This window comes from Colius striatus, chromosome 23, assembly GCF_028858725.1.
Source record: "Colius striatus isolate bColStr4 chromosome 23, bColStr4.1.hap1, whole genome shotgun sequence".
Taxonomy (NCBI): Eukaryota; Metazoa; Chordata; class Aves; order Coliiformes; family Coliidae; genus Colius; species Colius striatus.
In genome coordinates, this window is record NC_084781.1 from 4409060 (window position 1) to 4422112 (window position 13053).

General features: G+C 53.9%; 1 protein-coding gene across 2 annotated transcripts in view; it reads right to left on the reverse strand.

Annotated features, from left to right (window-relative positions):
- SORL1 (sortilin related receptor 1) overlaps window positions 1-13053 on the reverse strand; it is a 40631-nt gene that overhangs the window by 14346 nt on the left and 13232 nt on the right. Inside the window, exons 12-29 of one of the 2 annotated variants that reach the window (XM_062014044.1) lie at window positions 11779-11867; window positions 11510-11688; window positions 10395-10581; window positions 9730-9858; window positions 9406-9491; window positions 7456-7628; window positions 6691-6822; window positions 6179-6270; window positions 5252-5498; window positions 4995-5133; window positions 4497-4670; window positions 4226-4339; window positions 3495-3617; window positions 2848-2967; window positions 1325-1447; window positions 965-1072; window positions 569-700; window positions 208-339 (exon numbers count right to left, since the gene is read on the reverse strand). In XM_062014044.1, the coding sequence (XP_061870028.1) occupies window positions 208-339; window positions 569-700; window positions 965-1072; window positions 1325-1447; window positions 2848-2967; window positions 3495-3617; window positions 4226-4339; window positions 4497-4670; window positions 4995-5133; window positions 5252-5498; window positions 6179-6270; window positions 6691-6822; window positions 7456-7628; window positions 9406-9491; window positions 9730-9858; window positions 10395-10581; window positions 11510-11688; window positions 11779-11867 (2479 nt within the window). Of the gene's footprint in view, window positions 1-207; window positions 340-568; window positions 701-964; window positions 1073-1324; window positions 1451-2847; window positions 2968-3494; window positions 3618-4225; window positions 4340-4496; window positions 4671-4994; window positions 5134-5251; window positions 5499-6178; window positions 6271-6690; window positions 6823-7455; window positions 7629-9405; window positions 9492-9729; window positions 9859-10394; window positions 10582-11509; window positions 11689-11778; window positions 11868-13053 lie in introns of both variants that reach the window. The other variant, XM_062014043.1, reaches the window with a different exon arrangement.

Consider the following 13053-nt stretch of genomic DNA (forward strand, 5'->3'; position numbering starts at 1 on the left):
GCTTAGGCAATTGCAAGATGAGCCTGCAATATGAGGAAACTGATCCTGGTCTTGTAAGACACTCTGTCATGCGCACATGGAACGCTACACATAAAGCTGCACACATACAAATGCCTACATAAAACAACAAGCAGCCAGCACTCTGTGCTCCTGACATTCAAAGGTGGCTGGAGGTCAGGTGATAGGGGACCCTGAGGCATTGCTCACCACAGTTTGCCTCGTCAGAGTAATCGCCGCAGTCGTCCATGCCGTCGCACTTCCACACCAGGCTGATGCACACGCCGTTCTGGCACTGGAAGCTGAACTGGTCACAGGTCCGGTGGAACTCGGGGTCCTGGGCTGCAAAGCGGCACAGAAAAACATCAGAGGCTTGGTATAAGACCAACGGCTTGAGGGAAGCTCGAAGGAAGGAGCACAGAGAGGCAATCATGGATTTCTAAGCAGAGCATTACAGGCCAGGGGCAGAGCAGCTTTCTGGTGCCCTGGGGAAGGCTCTCTCCTCTCCATGTCCCTTCCCTCATTCTCCATCCAGCCCTCCCTTTGCAGAGGTGCACAGTATCACACTTACAGCAGCCAGCATAGTTGGCATCTTCATCTGACCCATCTCGACACTGGATGATGCCGTCACACACCATGGAGTGGAACAGGCACTGCTGCCGGTTCTTGCACACAAAGTCCATGTAACGGGTGCACAAGGGTTCTGGGGAAACAGGGGGTTGGGAGGAGCGGGGATGGCATCCCCACGGTCCTTGGCAGCAGGAATGCCACCCGCTGCCATCTGCACACACCCAAGAAAGCTTCGGAGACGGAGGGCTCACACTCCATCCCTGCAGAGACCATCCATGCCTCCTAACACAGCAGGGTGCAGGCAGCATGGCACAGACCTCGGGGAGGGTTTGGTCACCTCCCCTCCCACACACAGCTCCTGACACGGTATCCCACTCCCCACAGCCCCAGTGCTCACCACAGTGCTGCTCGTCCGAGGCGTCGGGGCAGTCGGTGATGCCGTCGCAGTGTTTGCTGGTTGGGATGCAGGTGCCATTTGGGCACTGGAAGCCATTGCACTTCTTCTCTGCAATTCACAATTAGAGGGATGTCACGTGGGGTTTTATTAAACCCCCCTTTAGTCAGCCACAAAACGCCACGGAACAGACTCAGCTGCTCGAGCCCTCTGTCTGGCTGCTTGTGAGGGGATGGGAATTCCCAAATCTGTGTTCAGAGCTGGGCCCCTCATTACAGTGAAGACACTGAGGGGCTGGAGCGTGGCCAGAGCTGGGCTCTGGAGCTGGGGAAGGGGCTGGAGCACAGGGGTGATGTGCCTTACCGCAGCTGCTGGGGTCCTCGTCGGAGCCGTCCTGGCAGTCGGCGTCGCCGTCGCAGGCCCAGCGCTGCGGGATGCAGTGGCCGTTCTGACACTGGAAGCTGGAGGCCTCACACGTGTGATATACTGCTGAAAACACAGCCAAGGGAGAGGGGGAACACTGCCTGAGTTGCAGTTCCCTGCTGAGCCACGGTACACGTTGAGTCACGCCACGCAGCCCTGCTCTGGGCATGTCCCAGCACCAGCAACCACCCCTGGGCTGCAAGCAAAACGGTGCCAGGAGCCCAGGTTCTCCCTGGGTCATGCCCTGGTCTTCTCTTCTCCATGCCCTGCTTCTCACATGCCTGCTGTGCCTCAGGCATGGCTTTCAGAGGCAAGCTCTCCCCAAGCCAGAAGCCTCTTTGCCTTTGATTTTGGTCTTTGTGTGAGCAAAGGTGACAGTGGTGGCCTCTTGCCAGGGATGGTAAGAAACATCACAGTGAGCAAACAAGCCTTGGCAGAGGAGCAAGGTCCTCTGTGCAGGGCAGGACTGACTCAGCCTTTAAATAAGGCAGGAAAAGCTTTTCCATGTTGCCAAAGCAAATTAGAAACACAGTTCTCCTCAGAGTTTCCACGGGAGCAGAGCCTTGGCTTTCCTTAAGCTCCTGTCATGAAAATATCAGCCTGTGGGGTGTGTTGGTCGAAGCCAAGTCTATGTTGTCACTTTGGAGAGAAATATCACTCTTCAACCAGGAGAGCACTCGTCATTATTGAGAAGAAAAGCAATGGCAACTTAATTGAATCACACGCTCCTGCATTTGGGGTTGGCGAGTGACACGCTCTCGCAGATCTTCCAGCCTACCACTATCTTGTGGCAGTCATATTCTATTAGGTATTCAGCATGAAATGTAATTATTTCAGATAAGAGCAGTAATTGCAGGCAGTGAAGTCAGATGAAATGTCTCTCAAACCACTGTGATCCTCTTAGATAATTTCAACTTCAGGCTTTACAAACCCGACATGCCTCTTTCAAGCAGGTTCCTCTCCTCTAGTAATTCTCCCTGGAAAATCTCATATGGGAGATAAATGACACCAATATAAATGAAACCTTTTCATATGGCCACACACTTGGAATGCTAATGACCAGGATCCCCAGCACCACACTATAAACCCCACAAGGGGTGAGCACATGGGAGCTCAAGGGCCTGAAAGCCACCTCCTAGATCCTTGTGCCAAAGCTCCACAACAGCCTGTCCCAAGGGAACCCCCTTTTTGTGCAGGAGCATCCTTTGGCTGCCTGACCAAGCTGGATCACTGTGCCAGGACTGCAAAGCTGCCAGTCAACTCACAGCAAGTCCAAGCTCAAAGGCACTGGAGGAAAAAAACCCTTTGGTTTTGGAGAGCTATGTCACCCCGAGCTGAGCTGTAGGATGTCTGGATGGCTTAGTTAACAGGCAGAGAAAGTGAAGCACAAGACATTGTCTAAGCACCTCAGGCTGTCATGAGCCTGTGAGATAGAGGGTTGTTGCTTGCATCCAAGTGCTTACCAGTGCAGTTGGCTTCATCAGACCAGTCTCTGCAGTCGTTGTCACCATCACACATCCAGGAGAGACGAATGCACATCCCCGAGCTGCAGCTGAACTCATCATTTCTACACTGGTGAGCCTCTGCAAGCAAGCACACGCAGCTCAGACGCTGTCAAGGCCAGGGCAGAGGAGGAGGAAAGCTTCATGTGGGCTATAGAGTGATGGGAGGAGGTGACAGACCAGAAGCCCTGCAAAGCAGACTTGTCCAAAAGCACGTTTTCCTGCCTCATCCCTGCCTGAACAACCACGAGCTGCGGCCTTGCTATTTACCAGCCTCTTCCCTCTTTCAGCTCAGCACTCTGCCCCTCTGAAGGGCTAAGCTGGAGGTGGATGACCACAAACAAGGCATTGCTGAGCAACCCAATCCTCCCATAAGCTTCCTTGTAAGGTCAGCTTGTCATCTCTATGAAATACTTGGCTTTGGGTCACAGGAGTACCCAAGGAGCAGAGAGGGAGAGATAGATGATAACAGCACAGTAGCCAGGACATGGTGGAGGAGGTGGCTGTTACCTGGATAACAGGGATCTGACAAAACCCCACCTTGCCCTACAGCATCTTTGCAGAGAGAGGGGCAGGGAAGGCGGGTCTGAGCGAGAGAGGGTACTCACCACAGTGACTCTCATCACTGTTATCCCCACAGTCATCCTCCAGGTCACATTTGTAGGACAGAGGGATGCAGGTCCCCGAGCCCTGGCAGCGGAACTGCGTCTCCATGTCACACACAGTGGTGGCTAAAGCAGTGAGGAGGCAGAGGAGGAGGAAGAGGTTAAGGTGGTGGGTAGGAAAAAAAAGGGCCTCTCCTGAAACAGCTTGTCCTCCAGCAATTCCTAACTTTAAACCCAGCCCCTTTTCCACAGTGCACTTATCCAAACCCTTCAGGCTCTGCAGAGCTGTGGGACACCTGCCCCTGCTGCACACACTGGCAGTCCCTTGCTTTTGCTTGGGAAGGTGACCTCCCTCTTCAACGTGTGAGCTGGATGTGTCAGCTCAACAACAGGCACGTGTCTGCACAATGCAGACAGAAAGTCACTTTCCATCTGCAGTCTCTTCCTCAGCATTGGCTGTGCCCTCAATTAGCCTCAGAAGACAATTACTGCAGGAGACAAACGCACACCCTCGCAGGGGAGCTGCCATCAGTCCCACCCACTTTGAGATGTTTACACCAGAGCTGGTCAGGGGGGAAATATTGGCCCTTGCAGGACACAACTCATCCATCCAGCTTCAGGTGTCTACCAAGGAGGTGAGCTGCACTCCCAGAGCACCTCTTGCTCTCTGTGACGGGGAAGGACAGAGCAGACCTCTCAATTTGGACAGGCAAAAGCCAGGGCTGCACACTTACGGCAGTTCTTCTCATCGCTCATGTCCCCGCAGTCGTTGTCGTTGTCACACTGCCAGATACTGTTGATGCAGTTCCCGTTGAAGCATCTGTACTGGTTTGGCAGACACGTGTTTTCTGGTGCAGAAGGGAAAGCAGCAACGAGCTGGCGTGAGGCCGCCCTTGCAGCACACAGGCTCCGCTCCCCCCGCAAAGGGCAGCACAAGGGTCGTGCTGCAAGGGCAGGAGCTGCCTCCCCATATAAACCAACAACCAGACACAAGGATGGCTTTACCTTCCTTTATGCAAGTGTTGTTCTTCATGATGTAGCCGTGAGGACAGTCACACCTGACCTCCCCCGTGGGCAGCACGCTGCTGGATACCCCCTCGGGGCACTTGCAGCTCCTGCCGTTGTTGGACTTGGGCAGGCAGAGCAGGCTGCAGGGCTTGGCAATGCAGGCGTTCTCCCCTGAGGTGAGGGCAGGGAGGAAGAGGATACCATCAGGACAGAGGGTTGGAGATGCCATGAGAAGCCCAATTTCACCTGCCATTCCAGGCTTTGGGTTGAGAACTATCATTCGAGGCCACACCTCAAATGCTGCGCTCAGTGTTGGGCCCCTCAGTACAACAGGGACACTGAGGGGCTGGAGCGTCTCCAGAGCTGGGGAAGGGGCTGCAGCACAAGTCTCATAAAGGGCAGCTGAGAGAATAGAGGTGTTCAGCCTGCAGAAGGCTGAGGGGACAAATGAGCACTCTGCAACTCACCTGCAGGCTCAGAGGACAACGTCATTACCTGTTGTCTTTCCTCTGTAGAAGATTTTCATGTCCATGATCCCGTTTAAGCGGCCAACTAAGATCTCCATTCTGGAGCCACTGGTTTTGGATGCTCTGAAAATACTCAGCTGTGACCAGTCATTCCAGTAGATTTCGTTCTGAAACACAAGGTCTGGCTTTCAGTGCGAGGAGCTCTCCCTCTGCCCATCCCATATGCACAACCACCTCCCAAGGGCAGGCTACGGGCACATTAGAAACGAGCTGCCACACACCCACCTTAAACACAGCGATGGCATAGGGGTGAGGGAGGCTGTCCAGGATCACAGACCTCTGCAGCCCGTTGAAATCCACCCTCTCAATCCTGTCCATGTAGGCTTCAGTCCAGTAGATCCAGTGGTCATCCACAGAGATGCCGTTGGGCCAGCGCACGCCCTCCGAAACGATGCGCCCGGCCGACGAGCCATCCATGTCGCTTCTGTAAATGCCAGCTCTGGAGTCTCCCCAGTCCGTCCAGAACATCAACCTAACAACCAGCAGAGAGCTTACTGGGAACCTGAATGAAACAGCTTCATCAAAAGGACATGGGTCATGAAGCAGAGGTCTGAATGCTTTCCATTCCACGGCCCTTGCAAGCCATGCCTTTGGAAAGGGGGGTCTTTGCCCTTCTAATCACCACCAGCAGCAGATGCAAAAGCAGCAGACAGGCTGATGTAGCTGCAGGTTCTGTGGTGAGAGTGCAGCTGGAGGCTCCCTTGCACTGAATTGCTTTGTTCTAGTGCACACAGCTAAAGGCAGCTCGGGTCTGTCAGCGCTGCATTCGCAGCACAGCGGCTGCAGCAAAGCCGTGCTCAGAAACAGGTCACTTGAGTTTGGCTCTTGAGTTTGAGCATGGCTGGGTTTCTCATGCATCACTGCAGCTCTCCCCACTGACCAGACCAGTCCTGCTGGCAGAAGTTGTTTACTAGGAGGTATGTGCAGGTAGGAAAGCAGCAGTTGAACTGGAATTAAAGAGCAGTTTGTGATCTCTGCTCCGAGGCGGCTGGTGCCTGAGTTGGGCACACGATGGCAACAGTGGGCTACTCCCATCCCCCCACAACAGCCTTTGGGGGCAAGATGTCCATGCAGCATTCTCTCTTAGCAGTTCTGCACCAGTGCAGTGCCCCTGAGGAACACAACAAGGCAGCCAGGGACTGACTTTCTTACCCATCACGAGGGAGCAGAGCCAGGGCTCGGGGTCGCTCAAGGATGGAGGAATTGAGCACGGTAAGGCGCAGGTCTCCGTCTGGATTGGCAACCTAGATCCAGAACCAACACCATGAGTCTGTGGGGAGTGTTTGCTGTGGGCAACTGCACTGGTGCAAGTCACATGAAATCTGTGGCAGGCAGTTCCTGCTCCCTGCAGGGCACGGGGAGCAGTTCCTGTGAGCCAGTGTTTTACTGACATGGCTGTGTCACTGAGCTGTGCCCTGTGTACTGCACAAGGATGCTGCTTCCCTCTCCCCCACTTCTGCTGCTTTACAAGCTGATCCTGGTTTAAGTACACAGGGCTGAATGTTATCAAACCCTGTTTGCACTGAGCATGTGGGGCGAGGGTCAGTGCTCAGCCATGCCCCACCAGCAATGAGACTGCAGGGCAACAGCCAGCTTAGGGCCCAGCCACCTCTGAGATGCACTGACACAATCACCTCCTTGCAGCAGGGGAGTCAGAGCTGTACCTCAATTTTGGGAATCCCAGCATTGACCCAGTAGAGCAACCGACTGAGAGGTTCAAAGGCCAAAGCTTCCACTGTTTCCAGTCCAGTGCTTATGATGATTTCCTGCCCTGAGCTGCCGTTGAGACAAAGACGCTGAAACAAACCAACCAAACAACAGAATGAGGGATGAGGAACTTGTGCAGCCTGGAGGTGAGAGCAGTCAGATGTGTGAGGAACCCAGACAGCTCGGGGCTGGGGTGCACCCAAAGCAAACATTTGCACTTCAGGGTGTGTGTGCAACACCTGCCTCGGTGCAAGGAGGGAGACTGTCCAGAGACAGGCAGCAGGGCTGGGGAAGGGGCTGGAGCACAATGATGGGGGGCAGCTGAGGGAATGGGGGTGTTCAGTCTGGAGAAGAGGAGGCTGAGGGGAGACAGGAGCACTCTGCAGCTCCCTGACAGGAGGCTGCAGTGAGCTGGGGGCCAGTCTCCTGAGTAACAAGTGACAAGACAAGAGGAAACGGCCCAGGGGAGGTTTAGATTGGAGCTAAGAACGGTTTCCCTGAGAGGGGTGTCAGCCCCTGTGCCAGGCTGCCCAGGGAGCTGGGGGAGTGTCCAGCCCTGGAGGGATCCCAAAGCCCTGGGGCTGAGGTGCTGAGGCCATGGGGTAGTGCTGGGTTTGGCAGGGTGAGGGCAGGGCTGGGACTGCAGCAGCTTCAGAGGCTTTTCCACTCACACCAGTTCTATGATTCCATGACACAGGCAGCCTCCCCACTCCCCAGCTCACCTGTATAATGTCAAGAGTGACATCAGCCCAGTACAAGCAGTTGTGGTCGTAGTCGAAGTCCAGCGCCACGGCCCCGCGCAGCCCGGCCAGGGGCAGCTCCTGGCTGAGGCCAGAGGACAGGTCGTAGCGGTGGATGGAGTAGCGGGTGGCATACAGAATGAACTCATTCTCCTCTGCAACAACAGGCAGGGCCTTGTTTAGGCCACTCAGAGGGGCAAAAAGAAAACACCAGGTGGATTCTTTTTCCTTACCCGTGACTGCTCGTTTTAGCACCTCAGCCTAAGGAGGCAAAGGCTCTTTGTGTCCGTGGGATTAGGTTAAGAGAATGCTTTAATAGCCTTATGAGGGTGTGCTGGGAACACACTGCAGCCCTTGTTCATTCCAGGGGCTGAGGGAGGAGGGTGGGGATGGCCAAAATCAGTCCTGACCCCTTCCTTCCCACGCTGCTGTGTCACCAAGGAGAAACAAAATACTGACCTCCTGGCCCTCAAACATCTCACAACAAATGCAAGGTGGGAGTGATGTAAGTGGGAGTCCCTGGGGACACGGGCAGCACAGCAAACATCCCAGAGCAGGGTCTGGCTGCAAACTGCACTGAATCCAGCGTAACGGGATCCCAGGCCGGGGCAAAGTCTCTCGGGCATTAGCACACTGCTGCTCAAGTCCAATAATGCTATTAATGAGTAAAACTAATGTCAGTAAGTAACTCTGGCTGTGCATCCCTAATGAGATCATCTGGAGATAGGAACAGACACCCTCCATGGAAGTGTTACCATGGTGCGAGCCAGCGCCTATCTAAAGGCCATCAGCAAATACTCTGGGAACACGGCACTTCAAAGCTCAGCCCGTGGGGACTGGCTGCAGGTTTACTTTTCAGTCAGCAGAGCCCTTCTCAGCATGACTAACACAGCTCTCCAGAAGAGCTCAAGAGGGCTCAGAGGGCTGAGTAACATGTCAGGCTCTGAACGAGGAGAAAAACTAAGCACAGCGTTGGCATGAATGTCAACGGAGGGAACGCTTCCCCAGGCACCTGCTGGGCAATTTGCACCCTGAAAAATCTTAGGACAGTGCAAGGGAATCCTCATGGAGGGTCTGACTCCACTCAGCCACAGCCCAGAGCTCACCCTGCCTGCAGAGCTGGCTCAGCCGTCCCATCCTTTACACAAGCCCCTTCCCTGTCTCCAGCTCGCTCTGGAGCTGCTGTGCAGCAGCATGCTAATCACACAGCTCGTGATGGCAGATTAAATTAAGGCTGTTAATGAGCAGAATGCAAATTACTTTGGCAGCAAAGGAGCATGAGACTGTTCCAGTGCCTCGGATGTTTGAGAGGAGAAAATAAGGATGCAGCAAAGTCTGGCGGGCAAGGGCGTGAGGACTGAAGGTCTGGTCTGGCCCCAGAGAGACATCATTCAGCTGTGTATGGTGGCCTGTCTCAGGGTGGTGTCTTCTCAAGGGTTTCTCCTGTCTCAGGGTGGTGGCCTCTCAAGGGTTTCTCCTGTCTCAGCGTGGTGGCCTCTCAAGGGTTTCTCCTGTCTCAGGGTGGTGGCTTCCCAAAGGTTTCTCCTGTCTCAGGGTGGTGGCTTCCCAAAGGTTTCTCCAGGGTGAAGGTGTCTTTGATCTAACTCCTGTCCTTTTGGTCAGGTTCAAGCCTGCTACAGCAGGTGTGCAATGGGGGTAAGTGGATTCCTGCTTGCAGCCTGCTTCAGCCTCCTGTGACTCCAGGAGCAGAGAGGTCTCTGCACTGCTGGCTGAAGCTGCCCCTGAGCAGGTCCCTCAGAAGCTTGGACAAGACAGGAGACAACAGATTTGTAACCAACTGAGGCATTTCAGCTCCTGTGTCAAAGGTTATGTCTGAGAGCCCTCTGGGAACTTGTGTGTGCTCCCTCAGGCACTAGCTAAACGTTCTGCAGCTGAAGCACTCGTGCCCAAAGCAATCCTGTGTGTACTCACCAGCCAGAGGGCAGGGCACCAGCTCCCCTTCCAGCCGTGCCTCGACGTCTCCACCTGTACAAGTGTCCCCAGAGATCTTCCTATAGCTGCAACATGCACAGACAGGCAGTTGATCTCATGGAAACTGTTAACACACCACCATGTGCAGCCAGAATCGAGTTACAAATTACATGTTACGACGTATGTCCAAACATGTAATTCGTTTACTGCCACTCATGGGGTGTTTGTGTGTGGGTTTGTGGTTGCTGGGTTTCCTTTCATCACCAACAGCACAAATCCCAACGTCTGGAGGATCAGGTTCCCCCTCCCAACTACAACACATACCCTCGAGTCTTCTTGTAAGTTGAGCCAACAGGACAAGGGACTGGTGGCTCATAAGGCTTCCCAGCAAACTCAGGGTCAGGGACACAAACTTCCAATGACAAGTCATCACTCAGCTTAAAGCCAAAATCACTGCAAGGAGAAAGATGCAAGGGAGGGTGGGGGAGGAGGAGAAACAGCCACATTATACTATTACTCTGCTCTGGCTTTGCATAAAAGCTGTGAGCTCCACTGAAAGTCCAGCCCCCGAAAAGCTGCTCACCACAAACCTCTGCATCAGAGAACCAGAGCTTGTTTCCTAATCCTGAGAGCTGTGCAGCATCAGTAATGTGCAAGTTTCAGACAAAATGATGCAGCAAGGCCAGCTCATCCCTGTGGCTACAGGGTCACTCTATAGGCAATGGGAACTCTTCTGCCATCATTTGGAAGAAGGTGATGGATTAACAATGCTTTCCTCTCCTATGGAACCTTCCAAAGGCTCTAAAGACATTAAGTCTCATTCCCCATTATGAATGAAAGGACTTTTTCAGCCTATTGAGCCTCCTCTTTGCTACAACCTCAAGCAGCGATGCACAGAGCCGAGTAAATCGGGTGTTTGTTCACTGGGAGCGATGGGCCACAGGTGTTTATCTCACAACCCCCACCAAGAGAAATGAATTGGTCTTCACCATTCAAAGTCTTCCCTCGTGCAAGAGCAGTTAGAGACCATGACAGGCCTGTCAAAATCTTCCCCGTTGAAGCAGGTGGCGTGAGGAGTCCTCCTTTTGAACACGGTTTTATGCCCCAGTAAGCACTCATTGCCCCGCTCGTCCGACGGGGACCACAGCTTGTAGTCGTTCTCTGTGCAGGGGACCCCTAAGAGAACCAACAAGGTTGGGGTAAAGAAGGGTGCAGTCCTTGTGCCATGTCAGACCGAGCTAGGCCACATCAACCTCAGCTGGGATGCTTAGTATGAGATGCACAACAATGCCCCCAATGCCCCCTTCCCCCTCACCACCCTCCTCTGGACACAAAACAAGTCGTTTCCCCCCACCCTTGACTGCAAGGCTGTATGCCTGGCCTGCAAGGAAAGGCAAAGCAAGTGTTTCAGCTCAGGGTGTGCAGCAGCAGCGTGTGACAGGAGGCAGCAGCCAGCTCTGTCGCTGTGACAGCACGTTTGTGATGCCTCATTTAAATGAAGTCGTTCTAGTTCCCCAACAGATCCGCTCCTAACAAAACGTCAGGGGAATCACTTATCAGCTTTAGTCAAGCAAATTCCTCTGCTGGGTTTAACTGCTCTTTGATTAAAATGCTGCCTTGCAATCAAAGCTGAAATGGGTTATAAAACATTCATAGGCACAAGCCTTCTGAAGGAGTCTTCTCTTTTTTTTTTCCCCTCTCTTTCCTTTTCAGACTCCTCAGGGAGGAGGGAGGGGACACAAGGAGAGAGCAGGGAACACGAGTGCCTGTCCTGGCAGGAGGTGCCCTGTCTCCCCCTGCAACCACAGGATGGCTGGGGCAACAGGGTCAGTCTGTGCTTGTCAGTGGGGACCTAAAAGCCTGAGATGACTAAATAGTTTGGTTCATAGCCTGAGGTCTCTAGGCTGCTTTTGGGCTTCCAAAAACCTTTCCTGAATCCACTCCTCACTCTCAGTCCCCTGGAGAGGGTACATCAAAACCTCACTTGCACCCACGGGGTCATCTGGGCAGGCTGGGTTCAGGTGAGGGCTTGGGAGTGTGTGGAACCTGCAAAGCCTGGGGTGGCCAGGACAGCTCTCCCAGTGGCACAGCTCCGTGCCCTTACCCAGCACGTCCGTGGTGTTGATCTGCAGTATGAGCCAGCTGTGGCCATTCTCCTTGTAGGAGCCAAAGATGGTGAAGATGGTGCTTTTCTCCCCGGGCTCGGTGAGCAGCCCGTACACAAACACCGGCTTCTCCGAGAAAGTGAATGTCTTCCAGGTTTCCCCTTCATTTGTGCTGTACCTGGAGAAAGCAGGTTAGGAGAGCTCCCAGGGACACTCACCCCAGCCCCAGCCCCCATCCAACAGGCAATCCCCCTACCCTGCCACTTACTTGAGCTGGTCAGTCTCAGTGCCTTGTGCAATGGCCACAAGAATGCCACCGTGGTCACCCCACGTGTAATAGTGCGGTCCAGACAGGGCCTGGAAGAGAAACAGTGCTGAGGGGTGCATCACAACCATGCTGAATGAAGGGCCAAGCCTGGCTAGGGCAGACCTTGGCAGAAACACTGCCTGCCCCAAGCCAACGTGTTAAGTCACCTGGGCTGAGCCAAGTATCTGGAAGCACCAGAGATTCGAGTGTTTATGGGCCAGCATCTGGAGGGAAGAGCAGCCAGCCTAATTTCCCTAAATGCAGAGCTGTGTTTGTAACTGTTTATGTTGCTGCTCAGGCTGTAGGGGTTGTTTTGAATGCTTAAAGAGAAGTGTGGTCACAGTGTGCAGAAACAAGCCCCAGGGGCAGTTCGTACTGAAAGCAACTTGTATTTCACACTTACCTCCAGCTCCTTTTAGTGACCACCAACACAAAATCACGCCTGCTTTCCTACCTGGGGAGCCCTGTGCAGCTTGGGATGAAAACAGCAAGCATGTACATGCCTGACTCTGCTCACAGGATGCACTAACTGACTCAGAGACGTTCTTACTCAGGGCCCTAAAGCTATTGTTTCTTTGCTATGCTGTGAGATCACACCAGTGGATCTGGAGAGCAACGAGCCTTCCAGCACGCTGCTTGCCAAAGCTGAGAGGAAGGAGTTGTGTTACTGCTTCTCAGCTGAGGAACGACACTGCTGGGTCATTCTGTACCTCCACTCATTCTCAGTGCTGTTAACCACAGGTCAGTGATTGCTGGGCATGTTTGAATGGCACTGAGAGGCAAACCTGCCTGGGAGCCAGCGAGGCTGGCACCCGAAAGTCTGCGCTTTCAGGTACCTTTCTCCACCCATGGATGCTCCTGTCTGGCTGCTCCCATAGGGACAAACAGCAGGTCCCACGGTGCTCCCCAGCTGAATTCTGGAGGTGCTGTGTCCAGCCCCTGAGCCACGAGTGGTTTGGGCAGCAGCCAGACCTGTGGCACGGCCCCAGCGCGTACGGGAGGCAAAGGAGGCCGTTTTGTTCTCGGGATTAAATCGCTTGCAGATGTTGCAACACCATATGACACCCGCAGCAGAATGCACAGGCAGACCACAAACAGTGCCACAGACCAGAACACTCACTCAGTGAACTGCAGAAACTCAGGGCAACAGCCTGTTTTCCTGAAAGGTGCCTGAGCCTCTCCAGACGCTCTCACACACAAAGTCCTGGCTGTCAGTCCTGTCTAAAAGGGGACACA